This window comes from Mustela nivalis (assembly GCF_964662115.1).
Source record: "Mustela nivalis genome assembly, chromosome: 11".
In the NCBI taxonomy this organism is placed as follows: Eukaryota; Metazoa; Chordata; class Mammalia; order Carnivora; family Mustelidae; genus Mustela; species Mustela nivalis.
The window spans coordinates 20,779,612-20,802,370 of NC_139030.1; the positions used below are offsets into that span (position 1 = coordinate 20,779,612).

The 22,759-nt window shown below is 35.6% G+C and overlaps 1 protein-coding gene across 14 annotated transcripts in view; it reads left to right on the forward strand.

Moving 5' to 3' along the window:
* The window catches only part of R3HDM1 (R3H domain containing 1), a 131,319-nt gene that overhangs the window by 78,784 nt on the left and 29,776 nt on the right, over positions 1–22,759 (forward strand). For all 14 annotated transcript variants that reach the window (XM_082689284.1, XM_082689290.1, XM_082689291.1 and 11 more), the window contains 2 exons: positions 2,943–3,097; positions 6,425–6,576. In XM_082689284.1, the coding sequence (XP_082545410.1) occupies positions 2,943–3,097; positions 6,425–6,576 (307 nt within the window). The remainder of the gene's footprint in view (positions 1–2,942; positions 3,098–6,424; positions 6,577–22,759) is intronic.

The following is a 22,759-nucleotide window of genomic DNA, read 5'->3' on the forward strand; positions in this document are numbered from 1 at the left end:
TCTTCCCCACAGATATTATTCATTTTATACTTCTTTTCTATCATTTTTTTTTTTTTTAAGTCCAAGCTCAAATGTCTACCTCTGTCAGGGTTAATTTCTCCCTCCTATTTTCCTAAGTCCTATTTATACTGCTGTTCTAATAGCAGTGTCAGGGCTAAGCATACCTAATTCAAAGATAGGGACATTACTTATATTTATATCACCCACCAGTCACACCCCGGGTTCACAACATACTACCATCTGTTACAAATGGTGAGGTGCTAGAATCAGATATTTTAGATTTCATGTTATGTTGTCATGTTTTGAAAATGTGCGTGATGTTTGTGTGGAGATAATACTGTGACATGGATATTGATTGGGATTTGGTTGCATTAGGAAATCTAAAATACCACTGGAAACTTACTGGTGCAAATTCTATAATGTAGTATCCTGTGACATGGAATCTATAACTATTTATTAAAAGTTTTCTGTTAAACTTTTTTTTCATATGAAAAATTCTCCAATGCTCCAAGGCTCCAATGTGAATCTCCAAAAATTAGTAAATTTAAGTAAAGGAGATCAGAGCCACATTTGCCCATGCATTGACATTTTTTTTTTTTCAAAGTTATATTGCAAAGGTAAGCTATAACTTTAAAAGTACTTTGAATAAACTACAAGGGTAGTATGAGAAATAGTTGAAGTTCCTTGGGGGAATGTGACTGTATAAGTCAAGGTATTTTAAGTCAGGTTATGTTACAGTGAATTCTGCCAGGTTTCTACATTTTTCTTTTCAATTGTAGTGAACTGTATTCTCATAAGACCATTGTAATTTACTTAGAGCTGAGCCCAAATTCTGACACTACAGTTTATGCTTCTCTATGTGTATGTTCTGAGGTAGTGTTTCCAACACAAGGAAAGGTTATATCTTCACATCCTATTTCCATTCCTGCTCTTTATGTTCCTAGGAGTGGAAATGTATCAATGTGTGTTTTCATGGTGTTTGGAAGTTAGGACATGAATTTGAAGTACACGTGATTTGATAAACTGAAAAGAGGGCTGACTGTTAATTGTTAAGACTAAAGGGCAAGAAATGAGCTTCCCCTGGTTCTTTCTCTGCCTACAAGTTTAAGTATTACAGAAAATACATTCACAGAAAGTTGAGGAAATAGCATATTATCAATCACTTCATTACTGACTAGAATTAGAATTTAAATTTTTTGTACTAAGTTCGATTTGTCATTTGTAACATGGCCATAATGCACTACTGCCATAGAGATAGCATAATTTTACAAAACCCTTCACTGTAAATAATAGTTCACTATAACTGCATTTTTATTTTGTTGGTGTTAATATGTTCTTTAGTTAACAAATATGCTTTGTATTTCTATCTTTAGAGAAGGTTGATCCTAGACTTTATTAAATTATTTAGTCATTGAGCAGAATCATTGAGACTTCAAGGCAGCTACAGTGATGCTGTTGTCTATAGTTAAATACCTGAGATGCGATCTTTGCCATTTCTGTTGCTTTGGGGATTAATAAACATAGAAATGAACCGATATTTATAAGATAGTGAGATATATTTATGGTATTACCAGAGAAATCATTTAACTGACATTTAGTTGTGAAAGTTTGTATAGACAATACTATAGTTTTGTTCATCTTTTGTAGAAACTTTTTTAAATACCCTGAAGCTGGATGGTTAGTTATTTTTATCTGATTTCTTTTAAGAAAGAAAAAAATGATTTCTGATAACGTCTAGTAATTTACATAAGTTTTGAGATAATTGGTTTACCTAAAAGGAATCCTCTTGGGGTCAAGAAACAAAATACAATTCCTCTTTTCTTTCTTTTTTTAAATACAATTCTTAATTCACTACTCAAAGCTTATCATTGTGGGTTTTTATTTAAATAAATAATTGCTTTTTATTTAAAAAAGTAAATTTATACTCTCAATTTACTACTTAAGTAACTCTTAAGTAGTAAATACTTAAGTAGTAAATTACTACCAGTGCCTTTAGTTTAGAGAAGAGTTGTCCCTTAGGTGTCTGATTCGTGACTTCAGTCAAATTACTTAATCTCTTTAATGATCTGTTTCTCTGCCAAGTGACCTTAGTAATATAATAAGGAAATAAGCTAAAAATTTGCTAAATGACTCCATTTTCCTTGTGCTCTTGACACATTCCTAATATAAGGATTCCTATTTTAGTGTGACAACCATTCTGTAAAAGTAGTTCTCTTCTTTCCTGCTTTTGATATTCAGAAGGGCCAGCTTCCTGGGCATGCACCCTCTGAGCTAACACAGGGAAGGCCCTGGGTTTGGTTTAATGTTCTGCTCTTACCAACTCAAAATTCTCAGTAATTTTTAACAAGCAGTCCTGCATTTTCCTCTTGCCTAGGTACTAGAAATTATGTAGCCAATACTGGTCCTCAGAAACTAATTGTCTGTAAACCAAATCTGTGACCATATAAATTTCCTCAACTATAAAGGAAATCTTTGTACACAAAATTTACTTGAATGTATTTTAAGTGGGGAAAAATATAGCTGGGAGTTACCTATACAGTAAACCCTTTAAAAGTTAGCTCTCGGGACGCCTGGGTGGCTCAGTTGGTTAAGCAGCTGCCTTCGGCTCAGGTCATGATCCCAGCGTCCTGGGATCGAGTCCCACATCGGGCTCCTTGCTCAGCAGGGAGTCTGCTTCTCCCTCTGCCTCTGCCTGCCATTCTGTCTGCCTGTGTTCACGCTCTCTCTCTCTCTCTGACAAATAAATAAAAAAAAAAAAAATAAAATAAAAAAAAAAATAAAAGTTAGCTCTCATGATAGAGGGTTTTTAAGATTTGTTATTTTAACAGAATTTTGTCATTTCAAAACACAAAAATATTTGCTTAAAACACAAAAACATTCTATTAGATAAAAAAATAAATAAATAAACTCAAAGCAGGGCTTAACTCATTGTGCCATTACAGGTTATCAAGTTATACCCAATCACCAGCAAAACTACCAAGGACTAGTTGGAGTTCAGCAACCCCAGAGTCAGAGCCTAGTTGGTGGCCAGCCCAACAGCATTGGAAATCAGATCCAAGGAGTAGTCATCCCATATCCTTCAGTGCCATCATACCAGGTATGTTGTCACTATTGCCATCTTTGGGTGGAGGAGATTTGGAATAAATAAAATGTATAGCCACAGTTCATCTCCTCTCGTGTTAATATAGAGAAAATGCTTTTGTGATACATAACTTTATGGTCTCAAGAGTTTTATTAGTATAGCAGCTTTGTTTTACCCTCATGTACTGCTTTATTCATTCACTTCTGTAATTTTTATTAAAAATTATATGTGAACTACAATATTAACCACATTGATAGTAGCAAGTAAATTTTATTTGGCATTGTCTGTGTTTCCAATGATATAAATGTATAATAAGAAAGTATCTTATTCTATTCTTCAGCTTCTTATATAGTCTCTTTTGAGGGAAGAGTGGAATGAGAGGGAAAATAATGGTAGAGATAGGTATCTAAAAGAGTGAGGTAGAGTACAAACTATAAATGAGTGTTTATAGAGAAGAAGGTTGTTTTCCATGCTGGAACTGGTCTTTTTCCTCACCTCAGTCCCAAAAAAGAATGGCATATCATGTATATGATATCATGTATTAAAAATGTGGATTTTAACTTATAGTTCTAAAGTGGAAATATCTATTGTTCCATGAATAAGTGAAATATATCTAGTATAATATGGCATATTTTCAGAAATTTGTTTTATTCTTCTTTCATCTTTCTGGAATTACTTTTAAATGAGGGGGGTTTTTTTGGAATTACTTGCAAATAGGCCTCATGGTTTTCCATAGCTGAACCTAATGCTAAGAAATCAGAGACCGTCTTCATTCATCTCAACAAGGTAAAGACAGTCTAGTTAGGAAGATAAATGTACATGTAAACAAGTTGATGATAGTGCACGGACCCATAACTAAAGGGATTATGAAGTAGAGCCATGAATAGATTAGGAACCTAAATGTAGAAGTTCTCTAGAAAAATAAAAACCTTTAACTGTCTCTTAAAACAAAATTATGGGCATAAATTCATTAAGAAGAAATTCTGGGGATGGGAAGGGATATGAGTAAAGATGCTAGCATATTTCGTGTAATTCCAGAAATTTTAAATTGGAATTAAATGTAAACTATGGAACTGTCAGGGACTAGTGAGCTCTAAGGGTATGTCTAGTAAAAAAAAAAAAAAAAAATTATCTATCTATCTATCTATATATATATATATATATATATATATATATATGTTTGTCTAGTTTTCTAGTTTCTTACTAATAGAAAGCAGCTAAGGAAAAAAGAAAAAATGGAGCATGAAACCGGATTTTGCATCTTTGTTTTCTCTCCCATCTCCATGCTTCCTTATCCTCTGTGCTTGAGCCCAGGCACATGAGACTGCCCATTCCCTTCTTCTCCATAGCTAGACATTAGAGAGGATCAGTACCAGGCCAGGAAATCTCTTCTGTCAAGGACCTTGGTTGTGCTACCTAGCCCAGTACATTGAGCACCGGTTAGATGTCCAGGTACTGTGAAACTAAGATCTGCTTTACTTCTAGGGACTCACGGTCTAGTGCAAGTAATACAATTTTTAAATAAATTATAGACTTGTTAATGTAGGGTTTTGGGTTTTTTTTTTTTTTTAAGCTAGATACTGGAAATGTATCAGAACTAAGACAATAATTAAAATTTCTATAGTGTACTTTTTTAATAAGTTATAAATCATTTCTCAAAGTATTTTATATAATCGTCATACTGGGTAAGAGACTATGAGAAGGGTGGCCCTGTAGAGCAATTAGAGCCTGCTTTATAATTCCGGCTACCTCTGGTAGAGAGGCTGAGTGAGGGATAAAATGCTGTCTAAAAACTAAGAAAAATCATCTGTCCTCAGTAAACTGTATTTGGTGGCCATATGTCTCACATACTGTTCCCTCTCTTTTTTAGTTTTTCTTTACCACTAGTTACAGATTTGTTCTATAGCTTAATTGTCTGGATTGAACTGTGTCATTGTCCTTGGATCTGCATTGAGTATATATTAACTTAGATACAATCAGAAATAATAATCTTAGAATGTTACACTCCCACAGTAGGCACAAAAGACTGATATATATTATGTTATACAGAGTTGGATACATCAAATGAATAACTTCCTCTTTGCAATAACTGAGCCAAATTGAAAGTAATTTAGGGATTACTGTGTGTTTTGAAAAGACTAGTTTGCATTTCAGAAACAAGACTTATTAGAAGTTAATCACCTTCTAAATCATGGAAGCCAGGTATAGAGAATAATGAAATGGTTAAAGAGCTGAAGCTCTGGAACCAGAAGGTATAGTTTCAAATCTTAACTTCCCTGCTTACTAGCCATACAACCTTGGACAAGTTACTTAACCTCAGTTTTCCCCATCTATAAAATAGGGATGATAAAAGTACCTTCTTATAGTTATTAGGAAGACTTAATATTATAACATGCATAAAGTTATTAGAACAGAACCTGATGCATGGTGATAAATACTTAGTAATGTTAATTTGCATTATCATCAGTATCATCTGTTATTGCTACTACAGTTGCTAACATCATCATCATAACCATCAGAAGCTTTTGTATTGGCCTTACTTACCAAAATCAGTATAATCTACCTGTAATGTTATAACTCATTTATAAATTAAGAACCCATTGCAATAGTAAAAACAACAACAGAAGAGTCCATTGTGTCTGTGGTTTCTATTTTAGAAACCAGAGACCTGAAAAATCCATTCTGTTCATGCGGGTTCTATGTAGATAATATAGAAAACAGAACTGAAAGATCCGCTGTTCACCAGATGTCTACTCTGCAAGATCCTACAAGCAGAGATTACAGTGGAGATAATGCCTCCCATGAGATGGGGATAGCATCTCATTTTTTCACATAAGGAGTTGTTGGACCTCAAAATAGTTAAGTCATTTGCCTAACGTTTCATAGAAAGCTGAAGGATAAAGCCAGTATCACATCTAGATATCTTAAACTCCAAAACTCAGTCTTTCTGATCCAGTGTATCTCACTGCTGCCCTACCTGAGTTTTATTTAGCTCTGTCTAAGATGTACTGTATTATCTACTCTTCCACGTCAAATGATCATGCTTATTTGGAATCCACTTATTTTTTAAAACAACTTTTACTTAAAGATGTAAGTCACATTTTATTTTTATAATCTAATGCATCTTGCCTACTGTTCAGTTGCTAAATGCTAGCCAAAAGCTAAAGCTGGCTGAAAGGAACATAAATAAAGTGGTGGTACTGTGGCTAACTTATCATGACTATTGGCACTTTAGCTTATTTCTAAATGTTGATACTAGAAGTGTTTATGGAGGCAAGAGACATTATCATTTGCAAGGTTTTGAAGAATCTTTTTCCCTTTAAATTGTCTTTCAAATTTTAGGTTTCACTGCCTCAAACTTCTCAAGGAATTGCCCATCAGACTTATCAACAGCCTGTTATGTTCCCTAATCAATCTAATCAAGGATCTATGCCCACAACAGGAATGCCAGTTTACTATAGTGTCATTCCACCTGGCCAACAAAATAATTTAAGGTGAGTACAACTAAGAAACCTAATCCTATAGCTGCTAATTGTTTATCAGGATTATGATCTGTTACTAATTTTAAAATTGACTAAGGAGCATGACCTGAAATCATTATCTAGTATAATATAGAATTGAGAAAGTGGGATAGAGTCTCCTTTTCTCATAGATTTTCTAACAAAATCAAGATAAGCCAAACATTTCATATGTAACCTAAAAGAGGGTCACATCTTCTCTCAGGTGCCTAAAAGTAGGCCATTCTTCCCTTAGCCAGATGGAATAGTAGTTGGCCATAGACCCTGGAGTTGGAGCATTTACTATTTAAGACTTTTGTAGGAGTTGGGGAAGAAGGTACTTCTTGTATATAACCTCAGCAACAGAATTTCTTTCTGAAAATTTTCAGGCTCTAGAGAGCTCATTTTCCATCATTAAGAGGAAGCCGTGGGAGTGGAGGGGCATTTAGGAGAAGCAAAGATAGTAGTGGCTCTATATAAAAGCAAGTCATGAAGCTACTACTTTAGCTACTTCAAACTGGAGGAGCAGAAGCTCTTCTGATAAGCTGAATGTGATATAGAGTAATCGTCCTTTGAATTGGATAACTTTAGTCAGTTATTCAGAAAGTATTACAGGGGCTCAGTCAGCTCAGGTCATGATCTCAGTGTTCTGGGATCCAGCCCCACCTTGGGCTCTCTGCTCAGCAGGGAGTCTGCTCCCTCTCACTTTCCCTCTGTTCTCTCTCTCTCTGTCAAATGAATAAAATCTTAAAAAAAAAAAAAGAGGAAGGGAAGGAGAAAGAAAGAAAGAAAAGTACTGTAGTCTTTTATTTCATGACATCCCTGTGAGGTCACCAGAGGGACAGCAGTGCTCTTTTTAAGAAGGAAAACCTGTGTTCCAATTGCTGATAAGAGGTTGTCACTGGTTATGGTTCCAAATAATGGTATTTAAAGGTGAGAAAGGGATTGACAGACGTGCTTCATTGAATCTACTTGGGAGAATGGAAACTTGGCTCTTGTTTGTTATCACACACACACAAGAACTCACATATTTCCTCAGTCTTGGTTCTCATCTTATTTGTTGTCACACGCACACATGACTCACATACTTCCTTGTCCTTTCCACCTCTGTGGCTGTCACAGATTGAAATGTGCAGGCTTTTTAAACAGTGAGTTAGTTGTGAATCATAGGCAACTTTGGAGTTTTATATTCTAATGAGCCCCAGCTCTTTAGCGGTAGAGGAAATACACAATGAAAATAGAAATGTGTATTGTGTCAAATTTCCCATTTGTTGTTGAAGTTTAAAATTTCTAAATAAGAAGATACTCCCAATCTGAGCCTCTTTTCCCAATTTCTGTAAATTTGGGATTTGTATTGCCAGTTCAGGTTCAGAGCTATCAAAAGCAGAATTCTGTGCTAAAGCAGGTGAAATGGACAGTTTGAAAATGGGCGCCTGGGTGGTTCAGTGGGTTAAGCCGCTGCCTTCGGCTCGGGTCATGATCTCAGAGTCCTGGGATTGAGCCCCACATCGGGCTCTCTGCTCAGCAGGGAGCCTGCTTCCTCCTCTCTCTCTGCCTGCCTCTCTGTCTGCTTGTGATCTCTGTCTGTCAAATAAATAAATAAATAATATATATATATTAAAAAAAAAAGAAAAAGAAAATGGATGGTTTATCTACTTTTTGAACCAAAGTATAACCTTTTACCTGAGAGAAAATTACCAAAGAAATCATTCCGGTGTAGAACGGAGGCTAAGGGAAGTTGGTATTAATACAGTGACTTGTTCGAGATAAAAAAACACCTGCTTTTATAAGTTAACTTGTGTAGACCTACATGCTGGGTAGACATTCAATAAGCTTGAATTCTTGAAGGAAGATCAAGCCTTAAAGGACCTATATAAAATGACTTAGACTTTAAATTTCCCTGTGTTTGTTATATTTATCAATACCTTGAAATAGAAGCAATCTTGTCTCCTTGATTTGCAAGAGAGGTGACCCCAGGAGTATGTGTAGAGATGAAAGCACAGCTTTGTACTGTCCCCCACGTTCAACTTTAAATATGACAGCAGGCGCTAAAAACTGTCAAGTGTGGACACCTGGGTGGCTCATTTGGTTAAAGTGTCTGCCTTCAGCTCAGGTCATGATCCTAGGGTCCTGGGATTGAGTCCTACATTGGGCTCCTTGCTCAGCAGGGAGCTGCTTCTGCCTCTGCCAGCTCTTCCTCTGCCTTTGCCTCTCTTTCTCTGACAAATAAAGAAGATCTTTTTAAAAAACTAAATAAAAATTAAAATAATAAAAGCTGTCAAGTAGATGCTAATAACTACACTTTGAAAAGAACCATACCAACTTTTAGTTCCTGGGACTGCTTCTGCAAGAAAACAAAAACTTGCTGAGCTAGCCTTGGCCAGAGGAATAGCTTGGAAGCCCAGCAATTAAAAGAGAAGTGAAGTTCCTCTCCAGCTTGAATCTTGAGAAAAAGTTTTGGGAATTATTCACAGGTTATGACTATAACCTAAGAGAATTAAAGAAATTTGAAATAAGCTAGCTGTTACTTGATGGTAGTGATTATTACTGTGTAACAAACTAGCATTAATCTCTTCTAACTATGGATTACCAGTGTGAGAAATGGAATGAGTTGCACATAAATCAAAAATGTGTATCCTGTCAGTCTTGTATTCTGGTACTTTTATGTTAGTTATTAGATAGGAATACAAGTCATACAGAATTAATTAAGGATACCTTTGGGTGAAAAACATTTGTAACTAATGTTATTTTTCAAAATATAATAGCATTCTTTCCAGAAAATTTTTGTTTCTGATTCTGGGCAATATTTAATAAGCAAATTGCCATAATGTTTCACATTTCCGACTTAAAAATCAACTCTTGGCACTTATTAACCAGATCATTACTGTGCAAGGGCCAATACTGTAGAGACCATTCCTTTATAAATCTAGATTTACTAGCTTATATAAATTATATTTAATCATACATATTCCACGGTGTTTACATGCAGAGCAGAGATTTGTCTGAATATTCCAGCATCTAGAGCAGGGCCCAGCCCAGGATAGAAACTTGGTAAATGCATACTGAATGAACATACTTCCTTAATGGTAAAGGCCAATTTACAAATATGGATTGATACAGATATGTTCTTCATTCTTGTTTATGTATAATTAATGGCCTTAATAATATTTTGTTTTGGTAACCTTTATGTACTTTTAAAATTTTTCATTAATTTTTTTACTACAAAATAAATTATGCTGTTGACACAAGTTAAACAGTCAGTACAAAGATGTGTAAAAACAAAGTTAATCATCATGCCCCATTCTGTGCTTACCTCCAGTAAACAGTGTTCCCATGCTAGTGTGTGCATTCTGTCACATTAGTCTCCTGACCAAACAAACATATACACATATAGAATACATGTATATTGAAATTAAGTGGTGGATTCTAATGAAATAGACATTATCTTGCAATTTTTCTTCAATAGTGTATTGTGAATATCAGATTAGTAAAATTTAGTCTAAGACATTCTTGTCTTACGTGTGGCTTTTTTCCTCATTTCTTCACAAACATAATTTTGTGTAAATGAAATCATGTCACACAAGCAGTTTTCTGTTGTTATAACGTCCTTCTCTCCCCCAACCCTTTCAATGAAATTATTCCCCATATACACACATCCTGGGTAACCCATGTTTCTGTCCTGGTTTATATCTTTCCTCACTTTCCTCCTTGTACCTAATCATATGCTAACATGGATAATGGGTATAGAGACACAATTAAGATTGATTAGCACAGACACAAAATGGAATTTATAAATAATTTTTAAAATATGAAATGTCTATAGTTTGGGTTTTTTAAATACACAACCATATCACATTTGAAATATGATGAAAGAATTTAATTTGTATCTACAAATGATACAGATTTTTTTCCTATAACTTCATTTGTTTGTTTATTTTACGACACTGTGCTTGTAACCTCTGCCATTTTCTCAAGAGCCCAAATGTATGCGTTATTCCTTGAACTCTTCATCATGGAATCTAACCGCTTTGATATCAGGTTTTGAGATGGTCTAACTTAGCTGCTTTTTTAAAAAACTGAATCTTGTGCCTTTAGTCATTGATGGGGGGGCATGATATGGTTAGAAAGAAGATGAGATTTGGAATCAAACAAAACCTGACTTCAAGAAGCCTTTGTTACTTTAGGCAGGTTAGTCTTTTTGCACTTTGGTTTTCTCCTTTGTAAAATATGAGCACCTCATAGGACTGGTGTGAGGAATTCCATGTGTAGGACTTTGTGTGTGGAAATTATTCTAGTATATATACTTGCCTGTGTTCTTAAGTAGAGGACAATAAAAATAGCTAAACTTTTTATTGCTGATTCAGAGCCATAATCCTGAGCTTTGGTAATTACAATGTAATTATTGTGCTCCCACAGAAATTTGAAACATGTTGGAGATATCTTCATTTACTTTCTAAACTTAGGATCTTTCATTGTCATTATTGTCAATATAAGTGCTTTAAATCTGCAATGCAGTTACCAGAACTAAGTTTTTAAAAGAAACACTGTGAGTCAGATGTTGGAGGGCTCTACTTTGAAAAAAGATTGATTTAAAAAAAAAGATTGAGGAATTTGTGATTTTTTTTTTCTGTGAATTATTTTAATAGTTCCATGCCTTTACTGCTTACCTGGTTCCAAGCTCTCTTCCCCAACATCATGGTGGCTGTGCACTTTCCCGAAAAGCAGTAAGAAAGCTGGAAGAAACCATAGAATATCATTAGTCTGTCCTTAAGACAGAAAGTATTTTTACGTGTTATTCCCATGTAGACTAAATGTAGTAAAATGTTCATTTGTTTTGTGTATTGTGTTTTCTGTGTGAACAGAATTTACGTATTTTTTCTTTTCTAGTATGCCAAGCCAAGACTTCATAAAGGACACTACATTTCGTAAATTTTAAAAAATTTGTCTCTGTTTACTTCACTGAATTGGAAACCTGTATTTTTGCCAAAACACTAAGCTGAGGAAAGAAAAAATATATTCTCTCTTCAGAGTAACTCACATAAAGAGAAATATGTGAAGTTGATGACACTGCGGATTTGTATTTGCAAATTTTCATGTTCCCTACAATTTATTTGTAATTCCGAAGTGGATATTTACAGGCTTTTTCAGTCATTGTGGATATGCACAAAACAGTGAAAAATTTCAGTCACCCAATGAACACATTCTCAGCTGAGGTCAAACAGGTTGACCCTCTTCCTCCTTACTTTAGTTCTCATACTGTGAATATTCTTTTCAGCCTAGTGTCACAGTTTTGGCATTTTTGTGCTATTATTTGGTGATTTTACTGCTTAAAATTGCCTCCAAGCATAGTACTGATGTTCTAGTCTTCCTAATCAGAAGAAGGCTACGTGATCTGTCTGATGGAGGAAATATGTATGTTCTGGCATTAATTATATTGTTGGCCATCAGATCAATGTTAAAGAATCAACAATGCGGCATATTCAGAAAAAGGAAAAAGAAATTCACCAATCTGTAGGTGAGATCACTCCAGAAAATGCTAAAGGAACATCTAAAGTGTGTGATCAAGCTATGGAAAGGATGGAAAAGCAGAAAAATTTTTGGATTTCTAGGATGACAACCAATAAAAAAAAGCATAGTGACAGCATTGTTCTGAGGCCAAAAGCCAAAGAGATTTATGGTCACAGATAACTCTGGGTCAGGAAAATGTTAAAGCATTCTCAAATAATGTTTCATTAATAAGAAATATTGCATGTAATTAGTTATTGTAAGAAAGCTATTTTAAATAAAATGTCTTTAAACAGAAACAACACAAAAACAGGTTATGTATTGGACAGTTGATAAGGATATTGTGACCAGAGACTCTCAGTAACCTAACCCTGTATTTCCTTCAGGGACAATGGCCCGGTATTTGCTAATTCAGTGTTCATATGACTTTCACAACATAATTGTCTGGAGTAACAAGAACCAACTGAGTCTTAAGCCTAATACAATGTTAGACATTATAAGACATGCAGAATGCAATAGTAATATAGAATTTGTATTGTTACTGAGTTTTAATCATTACTACTGCTAAAGCCTACTTAATCTTAGTAAAGCATGACGGTCAAGTAAAGACTATAAAATATATTTAGATAATGGAAGAAAGATAGGACATAATCCTTGTCCTTAGGGAGCTGTAGTTTTTTATGGAAAGTTAAATTTAGACATAAGGAAAAAGAAATTCGTACAAAATGCATATAAGGAAGAGATCATTTGGGGCACTTCGGTGGCTCAGTCGATTAGTTTCTGCCTGGGGTTCACGTCATGATCCCAGAATCCTGGGATAGAGCCCCACGTCAGAGTCTGCTTCTCCCTCTCTCTCTGCCCCTCCCCACTGCTCATGCATGCTCTCTGTCTCTCAAATAAATAAACAAAATCTTTAAAAGAAAAAAAAGGAAGAGATAATTTGAGAGTATTAACAAAGTATTTATAGATATTAAGCATTTTGCTAACCAAATGGTATATAACCATATTATCATTTGAGCCCTAAATGGTCAACATTTCTTCACCTTCAGTTTCATTTCCTCTAAAATGGTGTTTCTATTACAAAAAGCTTATAAATGCAGATAAAATCTTTCTTCCAAAGTTTTTTCTTGTGTAAACGTTTTACTTGCCTAGAAGCTTGTCCTCAGAGTGTTCTCTGAGAAGAATGTGTGTTTGTTTTTATTTTACATATAGACTATGAAACATGGAAAAGGTTAACCATAGAATTTAACCTGAAGGCATAAACTCTTTGACCCTGATTTCTAGCACCCTACCTTGTTAACATATCTACCAATGATTCCTAATCTTATCACGTCCTAGAATCACTTATAGGGCTCTTTAAAAATACTGGTCATAACCCCTAGTTCTCCACACTACCCTTTCCCTGGCATGGGCCTGATGATCTTAAGCCTGAACATAATTATTTTTTGAAGTCCTCTGGGTGATTCTTCAGGCAACAAGAGTTAAGACCCATTGACCTGCACCTAACCAGCCCTTCTCCACTCTAACCATAGACTTGAGCCGTGTGTAGCCACAACTCAGTAATATTTTACACATTTGCAAGAAAGTTATGTCTGTCACTGTTTATTTGCAAACGTTCATCCAAGACCCAATATTTGAAGATTAAAACTGTAAATTTCCTCATACCAACAAGTATACTCAGTTTTAGATGTAAAGTGATATTAAATTCTGAGCTCACAGGGTCCTCATCCAAACATTCTTTATGTTTTTACTAAATGGACTGTAATGAACGTCATTCCATTACCAGATTATAAGAAGAGATAAGATTTCTGCAAAAACATTAAGTGAGACTTTGTTTTGACTAACGTCTTCCTTAGCTTGAGTTGCTTAGCAACCTCCCTCTCTCTCTCTCTTTTTATTTTTTTTGTAGCTCCTTATGCAGAAAAATAGAATTTGAATTACTATTTTTGCTTTCAGCTCAGCCTTTGAGTTATCACTGAGGAGACTTTGTGTTCAGATTAGATTGTGTTGTTATGTATACTGTGAAGTTTTGGCATAGCCTGATACACCTTACAGGTCTTGCCACTTCAGCAAGCCAAGCAAGCCATATAGTGGTCAGAGAAACTAGTTTTACAACTAATCGTGGGATTTCTCTTCAGTTTTTGGTATAGAGAGAAAATTAGCTCCATTCCTACAGTGTCTTCAAAAGTGGCAAGCTAGTTAGATAAATCTTCAGAATGCCCTCATTTTTGGTGGGTTTTTTCCTCCTGCTTTACCTTTCATTTCTCATTTTTATCTTGAAACTCAAAAGGAGAATATATACCTTTGTTTTTGATCTGTCATCTCAAAGGGCTAGCATACACGAAGAGAAACTTTGAAGAGACTGTAACCTCTATTTTTCAGTACTTGCTAAAAAATGCTTCACAGTATCTTTATGAGATGATGAAAAAGAAAACCTACTTTTAAGTCTTTTCCCTTTTTCCTCCCCACAGTATGTTTTTCCCCATTTTTATATTCTACTATTCGTATGGTATCCCCTTTGTCCTAATTCTGGAACCTGTCTTGAATTCATTTTATTTCTTCTAAACTTCTGGTTTTGCATTTTAATTTCTTCATTTGCCTCAGCCATCCTTTAAAATAATTGTCAATAACAAAGAATCAGTCTGACCCATATCTTTTGGTGAAGTTTTGCTTTTGTTGTTATTAACAAGGAAGTTAACACCTAGCCTAGAGAAATGTAATAAGAAAATGACTTTTAGGGACGCCTGGGTAGCTCAGTGGGTTAAGCCTCTACCTTTGGCTCAGGTCATGATCTCAGGGTCCTGGGATGGAGCTCCGCATCAGGCTCTCTGCTCAGCAGTGAGCCTGCTTCCCCCTCTCTCTCTCTGCCTACCTCTTTGCCTACTTGTCATCTCTATCAAATAAATAAATAAAATCTTTTAAAAAATCAAAAAAGAAAATGACTTTTGGAGCTAAAACATTGCCTTTCCATAACATTCATTTTCTCTTCACTGAATATAAAATCTTACTATTTTTGTAGGCATGAATTTATCAGCAAATTCATTAGTAAATTTTTACTGACGAAAACGATGTTAAATAGGAAGGAAGAAGGGTGCTATAGCTATTTCATTTTTTATGCATTCACCAAGATGACTGATAGTCGTAATATTTTAGATTAAAATAATAGTATTTAAATAATTGCGGGGAGCAGTGACCTTTCATGTAAAAATCTCATCATTTTATACATAAGTAAACTGACCATACTTTTGGCCCTCCCTCATTCACTCAGTGGGTATCTGTCAACAACAGAAAATATTTCTCCTACGTCTGTATTTTGTCTTTAAAACAGTCTTTTCCCTATTTCTCATGATATATGATACATAGTCATTGTAGAGAATTTGAAAATATAGAATTACAAAGTGTAAAAAAGGAAATTGACTACAGCCTCACTACACAGAAATAATTACTGTTAAATTTTGATGTGGGGGCACCTGCGTGGCTCAGTTTGTTGAGTGTCTGCCTTCATCTTGGGTCAGGACCTCTGAGGTCCTAAGATGGAGCCCTGCATTGGGCTCCCTGCTCGGTGGGGAGATTGCTTTTCTCCTTCTGCCCACCCCACGCCTTCATGTGCTTGCTCTCTCAAATAAATAAATAAAATCTTTTTTTTTTTTAAGATTTTATTTATTTATCAGAGGGGGGGGCGGAGCGAGCACAGGCAGACAGAATGGCAGGCAGAGGCAGAGGGAGAAACAGGCTCCCTGCTGAGCAAGGAGCCTGATGTGGGACTCGATCCCAGGACGCTGGAATCATGACCTGAGCCGAAGGCAGCTGCTTAACCGACTAAGCCACCCAGGCGTCCCAATAAATAAAATCTTTTTAAAAATTTTTTTGATGCACTTCTCAAGTCATCTCAGTGCACACATAATATGTAAACTTTACTAGGAACTAAATGTTTCTGCATTTTTCTGTATTTTTAATTGTATTATTCATCAGCTCTGGTTTAAAAATTAAACCACATAAAAATACATGGAGTAGAATTTTTAAAATTCTGCCTTATCCATTGCCCTTTGTGCAAAGCAATTACTGTTCACCAAAATAATCACAATTTAGACTTTGGTATGTACCTTTCTAATACTTTTACTACTTTTAAGTAGATATGTAAAATAGCTGTGGTTTGGAAAAAGAGCATCACTGTTTTTGTTTTTAGGGTAGAGAGATTAGGAATATTTTTGTTGCTACTGTGAAATTTTTTGCATACGTATATTTATTTATAGAAATGATTTATTCTGCAGCTTGCTTTTTTAAATTAAATGTTACTTTTGAACATCTTTCCACAGAATATTTTAATTTCTCCTTTTAGGTTAGGATGGAGAGAAACCAGCTTGTAAGAGGTTAGGCCAAGGAATTTGTTTTAGACATCTAATAATAGCAAAAAATGTGGTTTCTGAAGCATGAAATTGATGTGATAACGTGTTTTTGTTTGTTTGGGGTTTTTTTTATTGGCTCAGTAGCAATCACGGAGACACATTTGAATTGAGCAGAGACCACAAGCATCAAGTAGCAAGATCCGTGCTTGTGGTGGTCGCAGTAGGAAGGGGATACATTTAGGTGACCCTTTGAAAGAAGATACAAATATTTGGTGATATTATAAGTGAGGATTAGGGGCCCCTGCATGGCTCAGTGGGTTAAAGCCTCTCTGCCTTCGGCTCAAGCCCCACATAGGGCTCTCTGCTCAGCAGGGAGCCTGCTTCCCTTCCTCTCTCTCTGCCTACTTGTGATCTCTGTCTGTCAAATAAATAAATAAAAATCTTTTAAAAAAAGGATTAAAGAAAAAATTCAAATATCTTGGTGGAAAATGTTTCACTAACAACAATAGAATGCTAGGGTTGGAGATAAGTGTAATTATTATTTGGATATTTTTTACTTAAAAATACCTACTAGATATAGGGTCAACAGACTTTCTGTAACAGTCCAGAAAGGAAATACTTTAGGTTTTAAAGGCAAGAATATGAAATTGTGGATACTATTTTAGAAATTTATGTAATGAAAGGGAAAGTAGATTTCCAGGGGCACCTGGGTAGTTCAGTAGGTTGAGCATCCTACATTTGATTTTGGCTCAGGTCATGATCTCAAGGTCCTGAGATCAAGCCCTATGTCAGGCTCCCCACTTAGCAGGAGTCTGCCTGTTTTCCCTCTCCCTGTTCACATGCTTGTATGCTCTCTCTCTCTCTCTCTTTCTAATAAATAAATATTTTAAATCAGTAAATTCTAAAGAAATTTTATTGACAAAATTCAAAATATAGCAATAATTGAGCACAGTTTTTTTTTAACACAGACCTACTAATGAAAATAGTATTACTTAAGGTAGGGAGATAACATTTCATTTAATTGGTGCTCAAGTGAGTGTTCTCTGTCATCAAATTATTTGCAGGTGTTTATCAGTAAAAACCATTCTTGGCATGTGGGCTAGTCAGAAGCAGACATTGGGTCATAATTGGCCCAGTGGTCATAGTTGACCAGTACCTATAGTAGATGATTAGTAGCCAGCAAAAAAGATCAATAAGAAATGGTCTGAAATGAAGGCTGATCACAAAAGAAAAGAGGGAAGGAGAAGCCAACATACAAGGAGATTTCAAAGATTAACAGTCAGGTGTTGCTGGGGAGCATGAAAACCATTAAGAGGAAAAGACATTGGATGTAAGAAGAAGAGGTCATTTGCAACCCTCCAGACAGTGTGTAGCGGCTTGGAGACCCACTTGTTTATGAAGGATCCAGGGTATTTATTCAAAAATAGATACTAGTTTTTTGAAAGATATAAAGGAAAAATGCAGATTAAAAAGTGTATTTTTTAAACATTAGGGGAAAAGAAAATCTCTTAGTCTTCCCTGCCTACTTTTTGAATCATTAGATTTTTACCACTTTCTTCACCATGTACATTCTAAGTTTTTCCAAATTACTTCTAAATATCCACAGTGACATTCTGCACAGCCCAAGATTTTGAATGGCTCTCTTTGCCACATTTCCAGTGGCCTGGCATATAGTAGGTGTCCCCTCTAATTATTTTATATTTTACATTATTTTATTTTATGTTATTTTATTTTATATATATATACACACACACACATATATTTATTGTTAAATAAATCTTTAACAAAAAATATAAAAAGAAAAGAAAATGAAGGGAAAAGCTGCAAAACTAAGAAATCTTTAAAATTGAGTATTTTTAAGGAAACATAAGTAAATACTGCAGAGCATTTAACAGAGACATAGAAGTAGACCCACAATAATTGATTTTAAAACCTTCTACAGAATCATTTTGAAGATGAACTTTTTTAAAGATATTATTTATTTGAGGGGCGCCTGGGTGGCTCAGTGGTTAAAGCCTCTGCCTTTGGCTCAGGTCATGATCCCAGGGTCCTGGTATTGAGCCCCACATTGGGCTCTCTGCTCAGCGGGGAACCTGCTTCCCCCCACCCCCACCTGCTGCTCTGCCTACTTGTGATCTCTGTCAAATAAATTTATTTATTTGTAGGCAAGTAGGCAGAGAAGCAGACAGAGTGGGGCATGGGGAGAGATACGTGTGTGAGAGAGAGAAAAAGGGAGATAGCACAAGCAGGGTGAGGGGCAGAGGGAGAAATAGACTGAGCAGAGAGCCCGACGTGGGGCCTGAGCCTGGGATTCCTGGACTCCAGGATCATGACCTGACCAAAGGTCTTAACCAGCTGAGCCACCCAGATGCCCCTGAATAGTTTGGGTTGTTTTGTTTTGTTTTGTTTTGTTTTGTTTTGTTTAGAGAGAAAGAGCATGAGTGGGAGGGCCAGAGAGGGATGGAGAGAGAATCTCAAGCAGACTCCACAGTGAGCATCGAGCCTGACACAAGCTCTAGCTCAGGACCCTAAGTTCATGACTTAAGCCAAAACCAAGAGCCAGACCAACTGTACCACCCAGGCACCCTGGCTTTTGAACAAACTATTAATTTTCTATTTTTCTGCTAGACTGATGAATTGCAGCTTAAATTTATAGAGGCACACCAGGGTGGCTCAGTCGCTAGAGTGCACAACTCTTTTTTTTTTTTTTTTTTAAGATTTTATTTATTTGACAGAAATCACAAGTAGATGGAGAGGCAGGCAGAGAGAGAGAGAGGAGAAAGCAGGCTCCCCGCTGAGCAGAGAGTCCGATGTGGGGCTCGATCCCTGCACCCTGAGATCATGACCTGCATTGAAGGCAGAGGCTTAACCCACTGAGCCACCCAGGTGCCCCATCCTATACTGCTTTCTTAAGTCATCAGCCTTTTGGTGGGCAACTTCATGTGATAGAACTCCTTTGTGAATACCTTTTATATATATACCATTTTTGCCCCTTCTCCCATTTCCTTATTTGTTTGCACAGTATTATTGAGATAAAAATCACATACTATACAGTTTACCTCCTCAAAGTGTAGTTTTTAGTATATTCACTGATGTGCAACTGTCACCACAGTAAATTTTAGAATATTTTCATCTCTTCAAAAAGAAACCCTGTGGTGGGGGAAAATAAAAGCAAATGTCCATCAGCAGATTAATGGATAAAAAAAATGTGAGGTGCACATACTATGGAATATTATTCAGTCTTAAAAGGAAGGAAATTCAGACATGCTACATCATGGATGAATCTTAAAGACTTTATGATATATGAAATAAGCCAGTTACAAAAATACAAGTATTATGTGATTCTACTTATATGAGGTATCTAGTAGTCATATTCATAGATACAAAGTAGAGTGGTGGTTGCCCTGGGCTGGGGAAAGAAGGAGTGGCGAACTGGTATTTACTGGGTCCAGTTTCAGTTTGACAAGATGAAAAACAGTTCTGGAGATGGGTGGTGGTAATGATTGTACAAGAATGTGAATATACTTAATGGCACTGACCTATATACTTAAAAATGGTAAATTGAGAGTTATGTGTGTTTCACCACAATTAAATGTTTTAATGTGAATATACTGATGAAAATAAAAAGGAAAGAAACTGTACTCTTCAGCTTTCACCATCTGATACTATCATCACCATCATTTCCCAATCACTAATCTTTCTTTCTCCATAGATTTCCATTATAGACGTTTCATATGAATGGAATCATGGGTAGTCCTTTATGATAAGCTACTTTCACACAGCATAATGTTTTCAAGGTTCTTCTATGTTACCAGAATAAGTAGTTCACTACTTTTATATATTCCATTGTATGGATCTACCACATTGTGCTTAACCGTTTGTTAACTGAAGGACATTTGGGTTGGTTCCACACCAGCTGCTGTAAACATTAGTTTGTAAGTTTTTGTGTGGGTGTATGTTTTCATATCTCTTGGGTATATACCTAGGAATGGAATCCCTGAATCTCATGGTGACTCTGTTTAATCATTTGAGGAACTGCCAGACTTTTCCAAAGCAGCCATACCATTTTAAATTCCCTTAAGTAATGCATGAGTGATTTAATTTCTCCACATCCTTGCCAATACTTGTTAATTATTGGACTTGTTTATGATAGCCATTCTAGTAATGTCTCATTGTGCTTTTGATATTGATTCCCCTGATGACTAAGATATTGAATATCTCTTCATGTGCTCATTAGCCATTTGTATATCTTCCTTGGGAAATGTCTGTTCAGTTCCTTTGCCCAATATAATTGGGTTATGTGTCTTTTTATTATTGAATTGTTTAAGTTCTCCCTGTATTCTGATAAAAGTCCCTTAGCAGATATATTACTTACAAATATTTTCTCCCATTTTGTGGGTTGTCTTTTCACTATATTGATGTAGTCCTTTCAAGTACAAAGTATTTAACTTTGATGAAGTTACCTATTTTTCTACTGTTGCTCATTCTTTTGGTGTCATATCAAATAATTACCAACTCTAAGATCACAGATTCATAGTATATATTTCTAAAAATTTATAGTTTTAGCTCTGACATTTAAATCTTTGATCCATTTTTAGTTAACTTTTTTATATGGTATGGGACTAGATCTAACTACAGTCTTTGGCACATGGCTGTCTAGTTGCCCCAGCACCATTTGTTGAAAAGACTGTTCTCCCATTGAATGGGAACACCCCTTAACAAAAGTCAGATGATTGGAGTGCCTGGGTGGCTCAGTAAGTCACACATCTGCCTTTGGTTCAGGTCATGATCCTGGGTTCCTGGGAGCTAGCCCAACGCTGGACTTTGTGTTCAGCAGGAAGTCTTCTTGTCCTTCTCTCTTGACACCTACCCCCCACTTTGCTGTCTTGCACGAATGCTCTCTCTCTTAAATAAATAAACGCTTAAAAAAAAAAAAGTCAGATGTTGATAGATGTCTGAGTTTATTTCTGAATATTCTTCTCTTGCTCAATATGTCTGTCCTGTGCCAGGGCCACACTATATTGATGAAGTTTGAAAGTGGGATACGTGGGACGCCTGGGTGGCTCAGTTGGTTGGGCAGCTGCCTTTGGCTCAGGTCATGATCCCGGCGTCCTGGGATCGAGTCCCACATCGGGCTCCTTGTTCCGCGGGGAGCCTGCTTCTCCCTCTGACTCTGCCTGCCACTCTGTCTGCCTGTGCTCACTCTCTCTCTCTCTCTCTCTCTCTCTGACAAAATAAATAAAATCTTTAAAAAAGAAAAAGAAAGTGGGATACGTGAGTCCTCCCAACTTTGATTTTTATCAAGATTGTTTTGGCTATCATGTGTCTTTTGCAATTTTATATGAATTTTATAATCAGCTTGTCAATTTTCACAAAGAAGTCAGCTGGGATTCTGATGGGGATTGCATTGAATCTGTAGATTAATTTGGAATATTGGAATCTTAATTATGTGAAGTCTTCCATTCTGTGAAGATGGGATGTTTTCCAGTTATTTAGATCTTTTATTTCACCAGTGTTCCTGAGTTTTCAGAGTTAATTTTGTGTTTCTTTTCTTAAATTTATACCTAAAGTACTTCATTTTTTAATGATACTATAATGGAATTGCTTTAATTTTATTTTGATAAGTCATTGGAAATGTATAGAAATACAATTTATTTTTAGGTTTTTAGGATTTTTTAGGTTTTTCCATATATAAAATCATGTCATCTGGGAACATAATAGTTTTGCTTCTTTTTCAATCTGGATGCCTTTTATTTTCTTGCCTAATTTCTCTGTCTAGAAGTTCGGTACAGTGTTGAGTACAGTAATGAAAGCAGACGTCCTTGTTTATGATTTTAGCAGGAGAGCACACATTCTTTCACCTTAACTATGATATTAGCTATGGATTTTTTATAGAAACTCTAAGTCATATTGAGAAAATTGTAATTCTGTTCCTAGTTTGTTGAATATTTGTTATGGAAGAGTATTAAATTTTGTCAAATATATTTTCAGCACCTATTGAGATGATCATGTGATTTTTGTATTTTAGTCTGTTGATAGGATATATTACATTAATAGATTTTCAGATACTAAATGGCCCTGGCATTCCTGGGATAAATCCTACTCTGTCTTTTATATAATTATTTTCATGTGTTGCTGGGTTGACATGCTAGTTTAGTTTACTAAGAATTTTTTCATCTATATTCACAGGAAATGTCGGTCTGTTGTTTTCTTGTGATACTTTTATTTGATTTTAGTCTTGGGGTAATACTAGCCTCATAGAAGGGAGTTGGGAAATGTTCTCCTATTTTTAGAAGATTTTATGAGGAAGTATTAATTCTTTAAATGTT